This window comes from Xenopus laevis, chromosome 1L (assembly GCF_017654675.1).
Source record: "Xenopus laevis strain J_2021 chromosome 1L, Xenopus_laevis_v10.1, whole genome shotgun sequence".
Taxonomy (NCBI): Eukaryota; Metazoa; Chordata; class Amphibia; order Anura; family Pipidae; genus Xenopus; species Xenopus laevis.
This window is the reverse complement of record NC_054371.1, coordinates 230,594,061-230,608,174: the sequence shown is the minus strand read 5'-3', so window position 1 is coordinate 230,608,174 and position 14,114 is coordinate 230,594,061. Positions and strand designations below refer to the sequence as shown.

Here is a 14,114-nt window from a genome sequence, read left to right as displayed (position 1 = left end):
GAGAGATCCCATAAAACTATGGCAGCATAGGTATTCCTCTGTACTAAGCACAATTCAGCAGGAACAGTCCCTAAGTTTGCTCATAGTCTGTACAGAGAGATCCCATAAAACTATGGCAGCATAGGTATTCCTCTGTACTAAGCACAATTCAGCAGGAACAGTCCCCTAAGTTTGCTCATAGTCTGTACAGAGAGATCCCATAAAACTATGGCAGCATAGGTATTCCCTGTACTAAGCACAATTCAGCAGGAACAGTCCCTAAGTTTGCTCATAGTCTGTACAGAGAGATCCCATAAAACTATGGCAGCATAGGTATTCCCTGTACTAAGCACAATTCAGCAGGAACAGCCTCTAAGTTTGCTCATAGCCTGTACAGAGAGATCCCATAAAACTATGGCAGCATAGGTATTCCCTGTACTAAGCACAATTCAGCAGGAACAGTCCCTAAGTTTGCTCATAGTCTGTACAGAGAGATCCCATAAAACTATGGCAGCATAGGTATTCCCTGTACTAAGCACAATTCAGCAGGAACAGCCCCTAAGTTTGCTCATAGTCTGTACAGAGAGATCCCATAAAACTATGACAGCATAGGTATTCCCTGTACTAAGCACAATTCAGCAGGAACAGCCCCTAAGTTTGCTCATAGTCTGTACAGAGAGATCCCATAAAACTATGGCAGCATAGGTATCCCCTGTACTAAGCACAATTCAGCAGGAACAGTCCCTAAGTTTGCTCATAGTCTGTACAGAGAGATCCCATAAAACTATGGCAGCATAGGTATTCCCTGTACTAAGCACAATTCAGCAGGAACAGTCCCTAAGTTTGCTCATAGTCTGTACAGAGAGATCCCATAAAACTATGACAGCAGTTGGAGGCACAGTCGGAGGCACAGTGGGTATTTTCTATTATATACAGGGACCAGAAATCATAGGAAACAATTTTAGCCGCCGGTTTGGGCAGCTTTGGGCAGATGGGGGATATCTGGGTCACTCCCAGGATATTAGACTCAGTGGGTGACGTACATGTTATTAGTGTAATTACAGGGACTACATGTAATAAGGACTTGGTGCAGTGTTAGTGTGCGGGGAATACACAACAATACAACTCACGCACGTGACAAGGGAAGAGGGAGAACAGGTCTGACCAGAAATGGGCCGGACACAGAGAACACAAACTGTCAGCTTGTACCTGAAGGCATACAAACACAGGAAGTGGCCCCGGGCCCTAAACTGAGAGTGGAAGAGAAAGATTCATGTAATAGTGCAATATGGCAGCACCCTCGTGTCTGTGCTCTTTATAACTCCTTATCAGGAGGATTCAGGAGAGGTGCCAGTCAGCAGCCACACAACCAGGACGGGGATTAGGAAATGGATCCTAATGGCCGACACGTCACATGATCACATAATCCGCTTCTATTTTGGGCTGTCGCTTGTATACGGCTGGAAAAACCCTCTTATCCCAGAGTATTAGCAGCAGCAGTACTCCTACAATATCCCACTACTGGAAAGCACGCGTTCCCCCCAGCATGCACTGGGCTCCTCCAAACCAGCAATAAGAGAGGGGCTGCATTGTGCATCTATCTCAGGGAAGGTGCCAACATGGAGGCACTTAGGCCCATGTCCCTCTATATGTGCTGAAACTACTGAGAACTAAGGGTGCCTATCCACCCACCAATCCTGTACAGCATTGAATATCTTAGGGTGCCCATATACTGGCCAATCCTGTATAGCATTCAATATCTTAGGGTGCCCATACACTGGCCAATCCTGTACAGCATCTAATATCTTAGGGTGCCCATAAACTGGCCAATCCTGCAAAGCATTGAATATCTTAGGGTGCCCATATACTGGCCAATCTTGTACAGCATTGAATATCTTAGGGTGCCCATATCCTGGCCAATCCTGTAGAACATCTAATATCTTAGGGTGCCCATATACTGGCCAATCCTGTACAGCATCCAATATCTTAGGGTGCCCATACACTAGCCAATCCTGTACAGCATCCAATATCTTAGGGTGCCCATATACTGGCCAATCCTGTATGGCAAGCTCTCATATAAACATGTTGCTAAGCAAAGCCCCCAGGCCCCTCATCATGCCCCCCATACAACTAATAACTGTTCATATTCCCAATTGTCTGCAAAATAAAAGGATTAAAGGGGTGGTTCATCTTTTAAGTTAACTTTTAGTATGTTATAGAATGTCTCATTCTAAGCAACTTTTCAATTGGCATTTTTTTATTTTTTTCAAAGTTTTGAATTACAGGCATAGGGAACTGTTATACAGAATTCTCAGGACCTGGGATTTTGCGGATAAGAGATCTTTCCATAATTTGGATCTTCATACCTTAAGTCTATTAAAAAAAAAATTGAACATGAAATAAACCCAATAGGCTGGTGCTGCTTCCAATAAGGATTAATTATATCTTAGTTGGGATCAAGTACAAGTTACTGTTTTATTATTACACAGAAAAAGGAAATCATTTTAAACATTTTTAATTATTTGATTACAATAGAAGTCTATGGGAGACAGCCATCCCATAATTCTGAGCTTTCTGGATAACGGGTTTACGGATAACGGATCCCATACCCGACGCCATTAGTACGGCTAGACATTTATAGTTTTCTACTTTTTCTATTCAGACCCTACTCTATTCATATTCCAGTCCCTTATTCATATGAATGCATAGTAAATTTGGACCCTAGCAAGCAGATCACTGGAACTGCAAACTGGAGAGCTGCTGAAAAAAATGCTAAATAACTCAAAAACCACAAATAATAAACAATGAAGACCAATTGAACAGCAGCTTAGAATAAGCCATTCTATAACATACTAAAAGTTAACTCAAAGCTGAACCACCCCTTTTATGAAACTACAACTGAAGCCTTTTCTATATGTCCTTGTCTCAGTCTGCCAGATTAACACACAATGAAGCAGAAATCAGCTCTCCTCCAACCAAGACTACATTTCCCACAATGCATTGCACCCTGCTGCTGTTATTCTCCTTCTTCCCAGGTCTCTTAAAGAAACGGCAACGCCAAAAAAATAAAAGCGTTCTAAAGGAATTAGAATATAATGTAATGTTGCCCTGCGCGGATATTGAATATATAAATCCGCTGCTGAGGGGTTGGAGCAATAACTGCCCCCAGGGCAACAAGTCAGAGGCTTTGTATAGTGACTGCTGGGAGTTTTTGCCCAATACAAGTGAGAAACAAGAACCTACATATGTGGTATTGATGCATTCAGGAGACATGGAACTTCAAACATCAGTTGCTTTTTTATGGATAAAAAATAAATTACATATATATATATACATACCACACTGGCATATTTTGAAAGCTCAGGGTGCCCTATGATATATCGATTTCCTAAGTAACTATAACACCCCCCCCAGGAAGTGTCCTTAAATTTAAAGAACACAAACCCCAATATGTAATAAACAGAATTAAGTTTGCCCAGGAGCAGTAACCCATAGCAACCAATCAGAAGCTTGCTTTTAAACAGGTGACCAGTAAATTCTACCTTCTGATTGGTTGTTATGGGTCACTGCTCCTGGGCAAACATAGCGCCTTTTATTACATAACCTGCCAAAAATGTTTGAAAAGTAGGGATGCACCGAATCCTGGATTCGGTTCGGGATTTGGCCGAATCCTTCTAGCCCGGCCGATCCAAATTTGCATATGTAAATTAGAGGCGGGAGGGAAATTGCATGACTTTTTGTCACAAAACAAGGAAGTGAAAAATGTTTTCCCCTTCCCACCCCTAATTTGTATATGCAAATTAGGATTTGGATTTGGTTCGGTATTCAGCCGAATCTTTCACGAAGGATTCGGGGGTTCGGCCGAATCCAAAAAAGAGGATTTGATGCATCCCTATTGAAAAGTATGGCAATAAAAAAAATTTAAAAATGCCAAATCATCTGGAAGTGAAAGGGTTAAACCTGGAGTACCGGGAGGCCTCGGCTCGTTCACAGTGAGATCCTGACGACAATCTAATTACACTGCCAAGTGCTGGGAAAGCCAGAGCCTCCCTAATTGCACTCAAATGGAACAGCCTATACATAGAATAACGGGAGTTGCAGGGAGTTGATCAGTTCAGTGTGTGAGTGTATTTGCACTAGTACTTGTGCATTGGACAGTGTGTAAGTGACTGTGCTAATGGGGGACAGGGTGCAAGGGCTCTTCTGGGGCCTCCCACCCAAACAATCTTGACTTTACTGTCTCTTTAAAGGGTTTATATTTAAAGTTAAGTTTTAGTATATTATAGAATTGCTAATTCAAAGCAACTTTTCAATTGGCCTTCATTATTTATTTGTATATAGTTTCTTAAATATTTGCTTTCTTTTTCCCCGACTCTTTCCAGCTTTCAAATGGGGGTCACTGACCCCATCTAAAAACAAATGCTCTGTAAGGCTACAAATATAGTTATTGCTATTCCAGTCTCTTATTCAAATCAATGCATAGTTCGTAGGGGAATTAGGACCTTAGCAACCAGATGACAAACTGCAAACTGAAGAGCTGCTGAATAAAAAGCTAAATAAGTAAAAAAACACATATAAAACAAAATGAAGACCAATTGCAAATTGTCTCAGAATATCCCTCTCTACATCATACTAAGGGCTTTTACTCCTGAGCGGTTGTAGCTGCGCTCCCCTGCGTTCCGTTTTTCTGCGTTCAGCCGCAGGGGAGCGCAGGAATAGACGCATTACATTTTTTCCAATGGGGCTGTACTCACACAGGCGCGCGTAGGCGCCGAACGCAGGAAAAATGCAGCATGTTGCGTCTCAACCTGCGTTCGGCGCCTACACGCGCCTGTGTGAGTACAGCCCCATTTGAAATAATTAAATGCGTCTGTTCCTGCGCTCCCCTGCGGCTGAATGCAGAAAAACGGAACGCAGGGGAGCGCAGGTAAAAACGCTTGTGAGTAAGAGCCCTAACAGTTAATTTAAAGGTGAACAACCCCTTTAATATTTCCGCACAGACAGCAGCAAAGAGATCTCACTCCTCCATCTCTACAATCACTTGACTTCACTCTCACACTAATCTCCCCCTCCCTCATTGTGCAAAATACCCAGAATTTTCCCAGCTACAAGTCACAATATAAAGTATATATACAGCAGTTACGATAACTAAGCTAAATAACTCAAAAACTAAAAATAATAAAGCCAATTGCAAATTGTCTCAGAATATCCCTCTCTACATCCTACTAACAGTTAATTTAAAGGTGAACAACCCCTTTAATGTCTGTGGCACAGCATACACTTCCCATCAGCCTCTGCGTGCCCATAAGTAGTGTAAAGGCCATATCTATACAAACACATCCTTTGGGTTCCAGTCAGCCATAGAAACTCCATCCCACTGAAATTAACATGAAATTATGTGACAGCACTGGGTCTGGGTCTGCAGAGCTGGGTCTGGCCTTGCACACAGGGAGCAAATAAACAGCTGATCTTACGGACTCCCTGCAAAGCTCACGTATGTAGGCTGCTGGGAGTCTACAACTGTAGCTTGTTCCTCTATGATATCCAGTGACTGTAATTATATGTCATAAATAGTACAGGTATGGGACCAGTTATTCAAAATCCTCTGGATCTCGGCTATTCCAGATAACAGATCTTTCTGTAATTTGAATCGTCATACCTTAAGTCTACTAGACAATTATATAAACATTAAAGGGGTTATTCACCTTGAAATTACCTATTAGTATGATGTAGAGAGGGATATTCTGAGACCGTTTGCAATTTGTTTTCATTCTTTATTATTTGTGGTTTTTGAGTTATTTAGCTTTTTATTCAGCAACTCTCCAGTTTTCAATTTCAGCCATCTGGTTGCTAGGGTCCAAATTCCCCTAGCAACCATGCACTGATTAGAATAAGAGACTGGAATATGATTTAGAGAGGCCTGAATAGAAAGAGGAGGAATAAAAAGTAACAATAACAATACATTTGTAGCCTTACAGAGCTTTTGTTTTTTTAGATTGGGTCAGTGACCCCCATTTGAAAGCTGGAAAGAGTCAGAAGAAATAGGCAAATAATTCAAAAACTATAAAAAAAAAAAATGAAGACAAATAGAAAATTTGCTTAGAATAAGCCATTCTATAACATACAAAACGTATCTTAAAGGTGAACCACCCCTTTAAAAGAAACCCAATAGGCTGGTTTTGCTTCCAATAAGGATTAATTATATCTTAGTTGGGATCAAGTACAAGCTACTGTTTTATTATTACACAGAAAAATGAAACCATTTTTAAAAATTTGGACAAAATGGAGTCAATGGGAGACTGGCTTTCTGGATAATGGGTTTTAGGATATTGGATCCCATACCTGGACTATAAATAGTAAATGCAGGGCACACTTATTATATTAACATTACTGCATTAACAGTAATTAACCATAATTTACAGGGTGCTAGACAAAAATCACTACAATAAAGAGGGGCCCAAGGGCAGCAACTTGGGGCCCTTCTCCCCTCGTTCAGAGGAACATCATCCCCTCATTATAATCAGTGTTTGAAAAACAGCTATTTCTTATTTATAACATGTGAAGGAAAGAACATGCTAAATATGAAGGTATAGTTTCCCTTTATTAATGACAAGGAGTTCTAATGGAGGGGCGGGGCAAGTATATACTCAGGCTCCCAGGGGCCACTGATATCAGTCACAGAGGAGTTTGCGGGGGGCCAGTATAGTCAAAGGTGCATAAAACTCACTCCCAAAGTGAGGGCCCCTCATGTTATAGTGTCCCCTGTATTAACTCTTCGCTGCCCCTGCAAATTGATACAGAGACACATTTTAACAGATCCCAGCCAATCACAGGGCACATCCCATTACTGACGAAACCAAGGCTGTCACACTAGTAGCCGATACCCACACTATCACTTGCCCTGACACCCCATCTGTTGTGTAGGGTACACCCCAAAGACTACTTAAAGATATACACACACTTCAGCAAGTCAGTGGCTGGAAACAAGTCAGCAAATAGGATATGGAGCACACGGTGGTTTCGGAAAAATCAAACCTTCTTTATGGAAAAAAAGTGGCTGGAAACAACATGGCTCTTCTCTGTACTTTCTCTATTTCCTTACTGTCCCCCCTTATATATTTATATATAGTGATCATATCCCTCTTATATATTTATATATAGTAATCATATCCCCCTTATATATTTATATATAGTGATCATATCCCCCTTATATATTTATATATAGTGACCATATCCCCCTTATATATTTATATATAGTGATCATATCCCCCTTATATATTTATATATAGTGATCATATCTCCTTATATATTTATATATAGTGATCATATCCCCCTTATATATTTATATATAGTAATCATATCTCCTTATATATTTATATATAGTGGTCATATCCCCCTTATATATTTATATATAGTGATCATATCCCCTTATATATTTATAGTGATCATATCCCCTTATATATTTATATATTGTGATCATATCCCCTTATATATTTATATATTGTGATCATATCCCCCTTATATATTTATATATAGTGATCATATCCCCCTTATATATTTCTATATAGTGATCATATCACCTTATATATTTATATATATAGTGATCATATCCCCTTATATATTTATATATAGTGATCATATCCCCCTTAACTGTCTCTTCTCCAGTGTAACCAATCCCAACTTGTCTTTCCCCATAACTGATCCCTTCCATTCCCTTTATCAGCTTAGTTGCTCTTCTCTGTACTTTTTCTTACTCTACATGGGACATTACAGGCTCTCAAGAGAAAGCTTTGAGAGTCCTGAGCCTCATTATCAGACAGGTAAACAAGTCATTTAGATACAATAGTTTGTGGCCTGACCCAACACAGGGAATAAACTCAGGAAAGATATATTTGTTTATGCAGATTTAGTGATAATAATGGGATCCATTGGCAGAATATAAAGAGCAATGACATTGGCACCAGAAACAAAACTGTCATACAGAGGGGGTAGAACACTAGAGCAGATACAGAGCAATAATGTTAGAACATGACACCTCTTTTCCCTATAGAAGGATAGAGAATAGGAATAGCTATTATCACTATAAAAGCTCACTAAATTGGAAATCTGTTTACAGGACAGCAAAGATATTTGTGGTGACTAAAAAGTTCCCCGACACAAACACACACACACACAAACACACACACACACGGGTAAGTCTGTGTCCCTCTGTGCTCAATATGTAGGATTAGGGCCACTGAAGTATCCTCCCTGGGAGACAGAGCGAATGCTGCACTGGCAATGAAGAGGTTAATACTATGAAGTAACAGGAGCCGGTGGTGTATGTGCCCAGCTGGGAGGTCTCTCCAGAGTTGGTTTAACTACAACTCACAGACCCATAAATATACAGAGAGAGAGAGTGCCGGCACAGCAACCCTTGGGGGTCAGAGATACAGAGGGACTGGTTCAGTTGCAACTGATGCAAAATTCAGTCTTAATCCTGATTGGGTTCCCTGGTTCTGGGATGCACAATATATAGATATAGATATAGATGCACAGCAGGGCTGTATGTCCCACAAGCTAAACACTGGAAGAGATTACTACTCACAGACATCAGCATCATGATCCCTTATTTAACTCCTGCTTTACCCTCCAGCAACACACACAGATATTCATACACACTGACACACACACACACACACACACAGATATTCATACACACACACAGATATTCATACACACTGACACACACACACATATATATATATATACACACACACACACACACACACACACACACACACACACACACACACACACACAGAGGATGGGTAAAACTATCCCAATCAGTTGCTGGTTCTGTTCTGCTCCACTCTGATGCTGGCTGATAAGGATCTCTCTTCTGAACCACAGAGCTAGCAATTCTATGCTTGTTAAGCTGGTAACAAAAAGTCGCTCCCTGGCCCAAGTTTCAGTGTCACATTGTGAGTGGAATTGGCCCAACCTGCCCCAGCCTGTGATTTATACCTTCACTCACTGACCAATGGACTCATCTCCCCTTCCCTCTTCCTTATTGTGTAAATTACACACAATTCTCCCAGCCATTTGTACACAAAGTCTCCTCAGCAGCACTCACTGCCCCAGATCCCTCTAAAGCCTGGGCCTTACAAGAAATCAGCTTTAGGGCATCAGCTCCCACAAAACTCAGGGTAGTTACACAATTAGCTTTAGTCAGCCACAATCCTACTCATATTCTCCCCCAGACCTTCCCTAGTGTTACTCACTCACCTCTCTGAACACTGAGCATTATGGGAACCCCACTTTATGTTTCCCATACGACTTGCCATTTTATAATGAACCCCGTTATATTCAGTCCCAGCCGGGGGCTCCCCATGAAAATTATTTGCCTTCTTCTGACTCTTTACAGCTTATAAATGGGGGTCACTGACCCCATCTAAAAAAACAAATGCTCTGTAAGGCTTCAAATTGTTATTGTTACTTTTTATTATTCATCTTTCTATTCAGGCCTCTCCTATTCATATTCCAGTCTCTTATTCAAATCAGTGACTGGTTGCTAGGGGAATTTGGACCCTGGCAACCAGATGGCTGAAATTGCAAACTGGAGAGCTGCTGAATAAAAAGCTAAATAAGTCAAAAGCCACAAATAATAAAAAATGAAAACCAATTACAAAATTGTCTACATCATACTAACAGTTAATTTAAAGGTGAACAACCCCTTTAATATTTCCGCACAGACAGCAGCAAAGAGATCTCACTCCTCCATCTCTACAATCACTTGACTTCACTCTCACTGACAAATTGACTCACTAATCTCCCCCTCCCTCTTCCTTATTGTGCAAAATACACACAATTTTCCCAGCCATTTGCACTGAGTACACTTTCCCCAACAGCAACAACTAAAAGCCTCCCCTCCACCGGCCTTTAGCAGGGAAATCTGTGCCAGTGAAGATGCCCCAGTAGCCCCCAACTTTTTTCCTTCTGATTCCCAGCACTTGCTCTCGGCTACTGGCTCATACCTGAGCTTAGGGACTTACTCACAATATATAGTAGTTATACAATATACAGTATATTACATATATATATATATATATATATATACACACAGTATATTACACATATATATCTATCTATCTATCTATCTATCTATCTAGATATAGATATAGATATAGATATAGATATAGATATAGATATATAGATATTTATACACACACACACACAGGGGCAGATTTATCAAGAGTCAAATTTCGAAGTAATGGGAGTTTTTTTTTTGTTTTGTTTTTTTTGTTTTTTTTAACTCCCATAACTTCGAAATTTGAATAAAAAAAAAAGACCAAACCAAAATTTATTAAAAAAAATCAAAGTTTTTTTGTGTGGGTGAATAGGCTGTATTTGTTATCATTCAATTTGAAGTATTTTCAAAAAAAAAAAAAAAAAAACAAAAAAAAAAACAACCTTTGATTTTTCCAAGTGCACCAATTGACTCCAAATAGGTTCTAGGAGGTCCCCCCCAAAACAGCAATTCAGCAGGTTTTAGATGGCGAATTGTCGAAGTTGAAGTTTTAAAGAGACAGTACATGATAAATTTCGAATTTTTTGTCAAATTTAAATCAAATTTGGGCTGTTCCCTAGTGGAAGTACACAAAAATAGCTCAAAATTCTAATTTTTTTACTTCGAATTTTCACTTCGACCCTTCATAAATCTGCCCCATAACATAAGTAACCATATACAGTATATACACACAACAGTTACAATACATGCTGATTAGCAATGAGTTCAGATTTACATTACATGGCAGCCTAGAAATCAGTGAGGTCTGCAGCAGAACTATTAGCCCTGTAGCATCAGCTTCTGCGACAGATGTGACCTCACTTCCTGCTTGATGATTTCCCACAACCCCTAAGTTTAGCTTCTCCCCAGCAGCCCACTGAGCATGTGCAGTGTCACTGACTCACAAGAGATGTCTAACAGGTGAGAGGGATGGAGGCAACTATGAAGGGCTGGGTCATTGCTATTATAGTCTGCTGAGGTTCGGGGCTGATACAGAAAGGTCACTATATAAAATACAGGCTTTGTAGCCAGATGCTTTTCAAGCTTAAGTTCTCCTTAAAGGTACAGTAACATTTGTTGTGAACTATAACAGTGAGTGGGACACAAACAAGTCTGTGTTTGACTGGCAAGTCAGGGCTAATCTGTATGTGGCTCAGCTGAGGCCTGACAGAGACCAGTGTTGCACTGATACAGTGTCTGACTTAGCTTTGTATCTGGTCTCTCTCATGTCACTGACTTTAATCCCTTAATAGTCAGACTAACTGCTTCTTGTATCCCACTTCTACCAGTCAGGCCTCAGTTGCATCACAGAGAGAGAGAAAAATGTATGTGAGTGTTGCCATACTGATTGTATTTGTGCAGCAGCCGCTTGTCTAACAGCATTCACTAGTCGTACAGTGTCTGTCTGTCTGTCTGTGTGTGTGTCACAATCAGCCTGCCTAGAGCATCACAGTAACAGCTGGGGAATGATCGAGTTTTAAATATTTTACCTTTATTCTGGATTTTAACCCTTTACTGTTGCCAAAGCACCATAAAAAAACAAAAAAACACTCCCTTATCCCATAACAGATGCAAGTTCTTTATTGTGCTCCATCTCTGTGCTCCTGTTTATATGTTATATATTCTGTATATTCTGTATATTTACATAAGATCATATTTACTGTAAATATAAAGATACATGTGGCCATATCAGGCCATAACTAATTGTTATTTATTGATGCAGATTTTCAGGATTTCCCAGAAGCAAAGTTAAGTGAAACACAGGAGAGCTCAGTAGCCACCAGCACCCCTGCACCCCAGTATCAGAGTAACGCCTGGAGGAGATAGGAGTGGGGGACACTGGGGATATTGGGGTGCGGCTGCAGATATATAACGGGGGAGTCTATATGATGTAACACAGGATTAGCACAGTCCCATCTCCTGGGGAGCAGTTAGTGACACAGAAGCAGAGATTTATATTTGAGCTGTAGGTTACACTATAGAGATACATCCCTGCCAGGGACCCCGTCTTTGTCCAACTCCCAAACTGCACCCCCCGAGGGACAAAGAAAAATAAAGAGACACTCACCTCTGACACACAGGAGGGACATGTCTGCGGCACAAGGTGGGCACCCCGAGGGGCATGAGATGAGGAGCAGGAGGTGCAGGAGCAGCTGAAATGAACAGCAAAGTTGTACCAGTGTTACACGGGCAGTGCCATGAGAGGGGAGAGATGGGCACCACTAACTGACACACATATACGGGCACAGACACTGGGGTGCAGCGGGTATAGCTCTGGGGGGCTGGAGAGAAGGAGGGAGAAGGGCAATAAAGTAGCAAAGGGGAGGGAAGGAAATGAGAGAGCGCAGATGGGAAATAAGAGAGCGCAGAAGGGAAATAGAGAGAGCGCGGTAGGAAATGAGAGAGCACGGAAGGAAATGAGAGAGAGGAGATGAGAGAGCGCAGAAGGGAAATAGAGAGAGCGCAGAAGGGAAATGAGAGAGCGCAGAAGGGAAATGAGAGAGCGCAGAAGGGAAATGAGAGAGCGCAGAAGGGAAATGAGAGAGCGCAGAAGGGAAATGAGAGAGCGCAGAAGGGAAATGAGAGAGCGCAGAAGGGAAATGAGAGAGCGCAGAAGGGAAATGAGAGAGCGCAGAAGGGAAATGAGAGAGCGCAGAAGGGAAATGAGAGAGAGGAAATGAGAGAGTGCAGAAGGGAAATGAGAGAGAGGAAATGAGAGAGTGCAGAAGGAAAATGAGAGAGCGCAGAAGGGAAATGAGAGAGCGCAGAAAGATGGAATATAAATACACAGGGATAACAAACAGACAGGAGGGGCAGGTGCACGAGACTGTGGGGCTTTTGGAGTGGGGGGGAAGTGAATCAGGAGAAAGGGAAAGTAAGGGGGAGGGGCAGCTAGAGAGTGTCAATGTGTAAACAGCTGGGGGTCTGATTAGAGTGCAGAGAACAGAAGGTGAGGAGCAGCCAGGAGCCTGGGTGTAGGAGTAAAGCTGAGACATGGGGCACAAGAGAAAGAGGGATAGGAGGTGAAAAGCAAGGCAGATATGAGACTGGGGGGCAGATATGAGACTGCGGGGCAGATATGAGACTGCGGGGCAGATATGAGACTGGGGGGCAGATATGAGACTGGGGGGCAGATATGAGACTGGGGGGCAGATATGAGACTGGGGGGCAGATATGAGACTGGGGGGCAGATATGAGACTGGGGGGCAGATATGAGACTGGGGGTGGGAGGGCAAGAGAAAAGTGTACCAGTGTCAGTTGTGCACAAAGTAAAGAGGCAACTGATAATAATAATAATAATAATAATAATAATAATAATAATAATAATAAAATAATAATAAAATAATAATAATAATAGTAGTATTACACTGGGGGTGCAGGGGAGGAAGAGGAGCAGGTGAGTCTCAGGGCAGAGATCAGTATTGGGGGAGAGGATTAAAGGGGAAGTTAAGGTGACACAGACAGACAATGGGCAGCTGGAAGCGACTCTTACAGATCTCACAGCCAGTGGTTCCCACTCCTCAAACTCGTGCAGGGAATCAGCTTCTCAGGTCACGGGGTCCCCACACCTCAAATCCCCAGGGCTCAGGGCGCCAAGTTGTCAGCTCCAGTGGAAACAATGGAATCCCGTGAGAAGAAGCCACCTGCCCGGCTCCTGCCCCTGCAACAACTTCTCCTCGGCCGTGTCCCGCCGGGCAGGCAGCGCCAACCAAACAGTATCCCGGATCAGCGGACAGTGCGTGTGCCCGGGTCCTCCTATTCCAGCCTACTCTGCACACACCCCTCTCCTCCCTTCTTGGTTCGGCTCACCTACAGCAGCCCTGCGGGGAGGCACAGCCCATCCCTCAGCAGCAGCAGGGGGGGACGGACGGAGAAAAGAGGCGGAGGATGATACACAGGTGACACGAGTGATTGACGTGGCCCGGAACTACTGCCAATAAGAGCCCAGAGGCGTGGCCCCGTGACAAGTGGGTGGGGCTATTAACACTTTGGGACTGACTAGTCTCCGTCCTCAGGGCTTGGTGGGTGGAGCCAAGAATCTCTCGGACACTATAAATACTGGGGCTGCGGCTCAGGTGTCATTATT

General features: G+C 42.3%; 1 protein-coding gene across 6 annotated transcripts in view; it reads right to left on the bottom strand.

Annotated features, from left to right (window-relative positions):
* LOC108718947 (protein unc-13 homolog B) overlaps positions 1–14,087 on the bottom strand; it is a 193,185-nt gene extending 179,098 nt beyond the window's left edge. For 2 of the 6 annotated variants that reach the window (XM_041570519.1, XM_041570513.1), the window contains exons 1-2: positions 13,521–14,084; positions 12,096–12,180 (exon numbers count right to left, since the gene is read on the bottom strand). In XM_041570519.1, the coding sequence (XP_041426453.1) occupies positions 12,096–12,117 (22 nt within the window). In that variant the 5' untranslated portion in view covers positions 12,118–12,180; positions 13,521–14,084. Of the gene's footprint in view, positions 1–12,095; positions 12,181–13,520 lie in introns of all 6 variants that reach the window. The other 4 variants (XM_018267488.2, XM_041570518.1, XM_041570506.1 and 1 more) reach the window with 3 other exon arrangements.
* Positions 14,088–14,114: the final 27 nt, after the last annotated feature.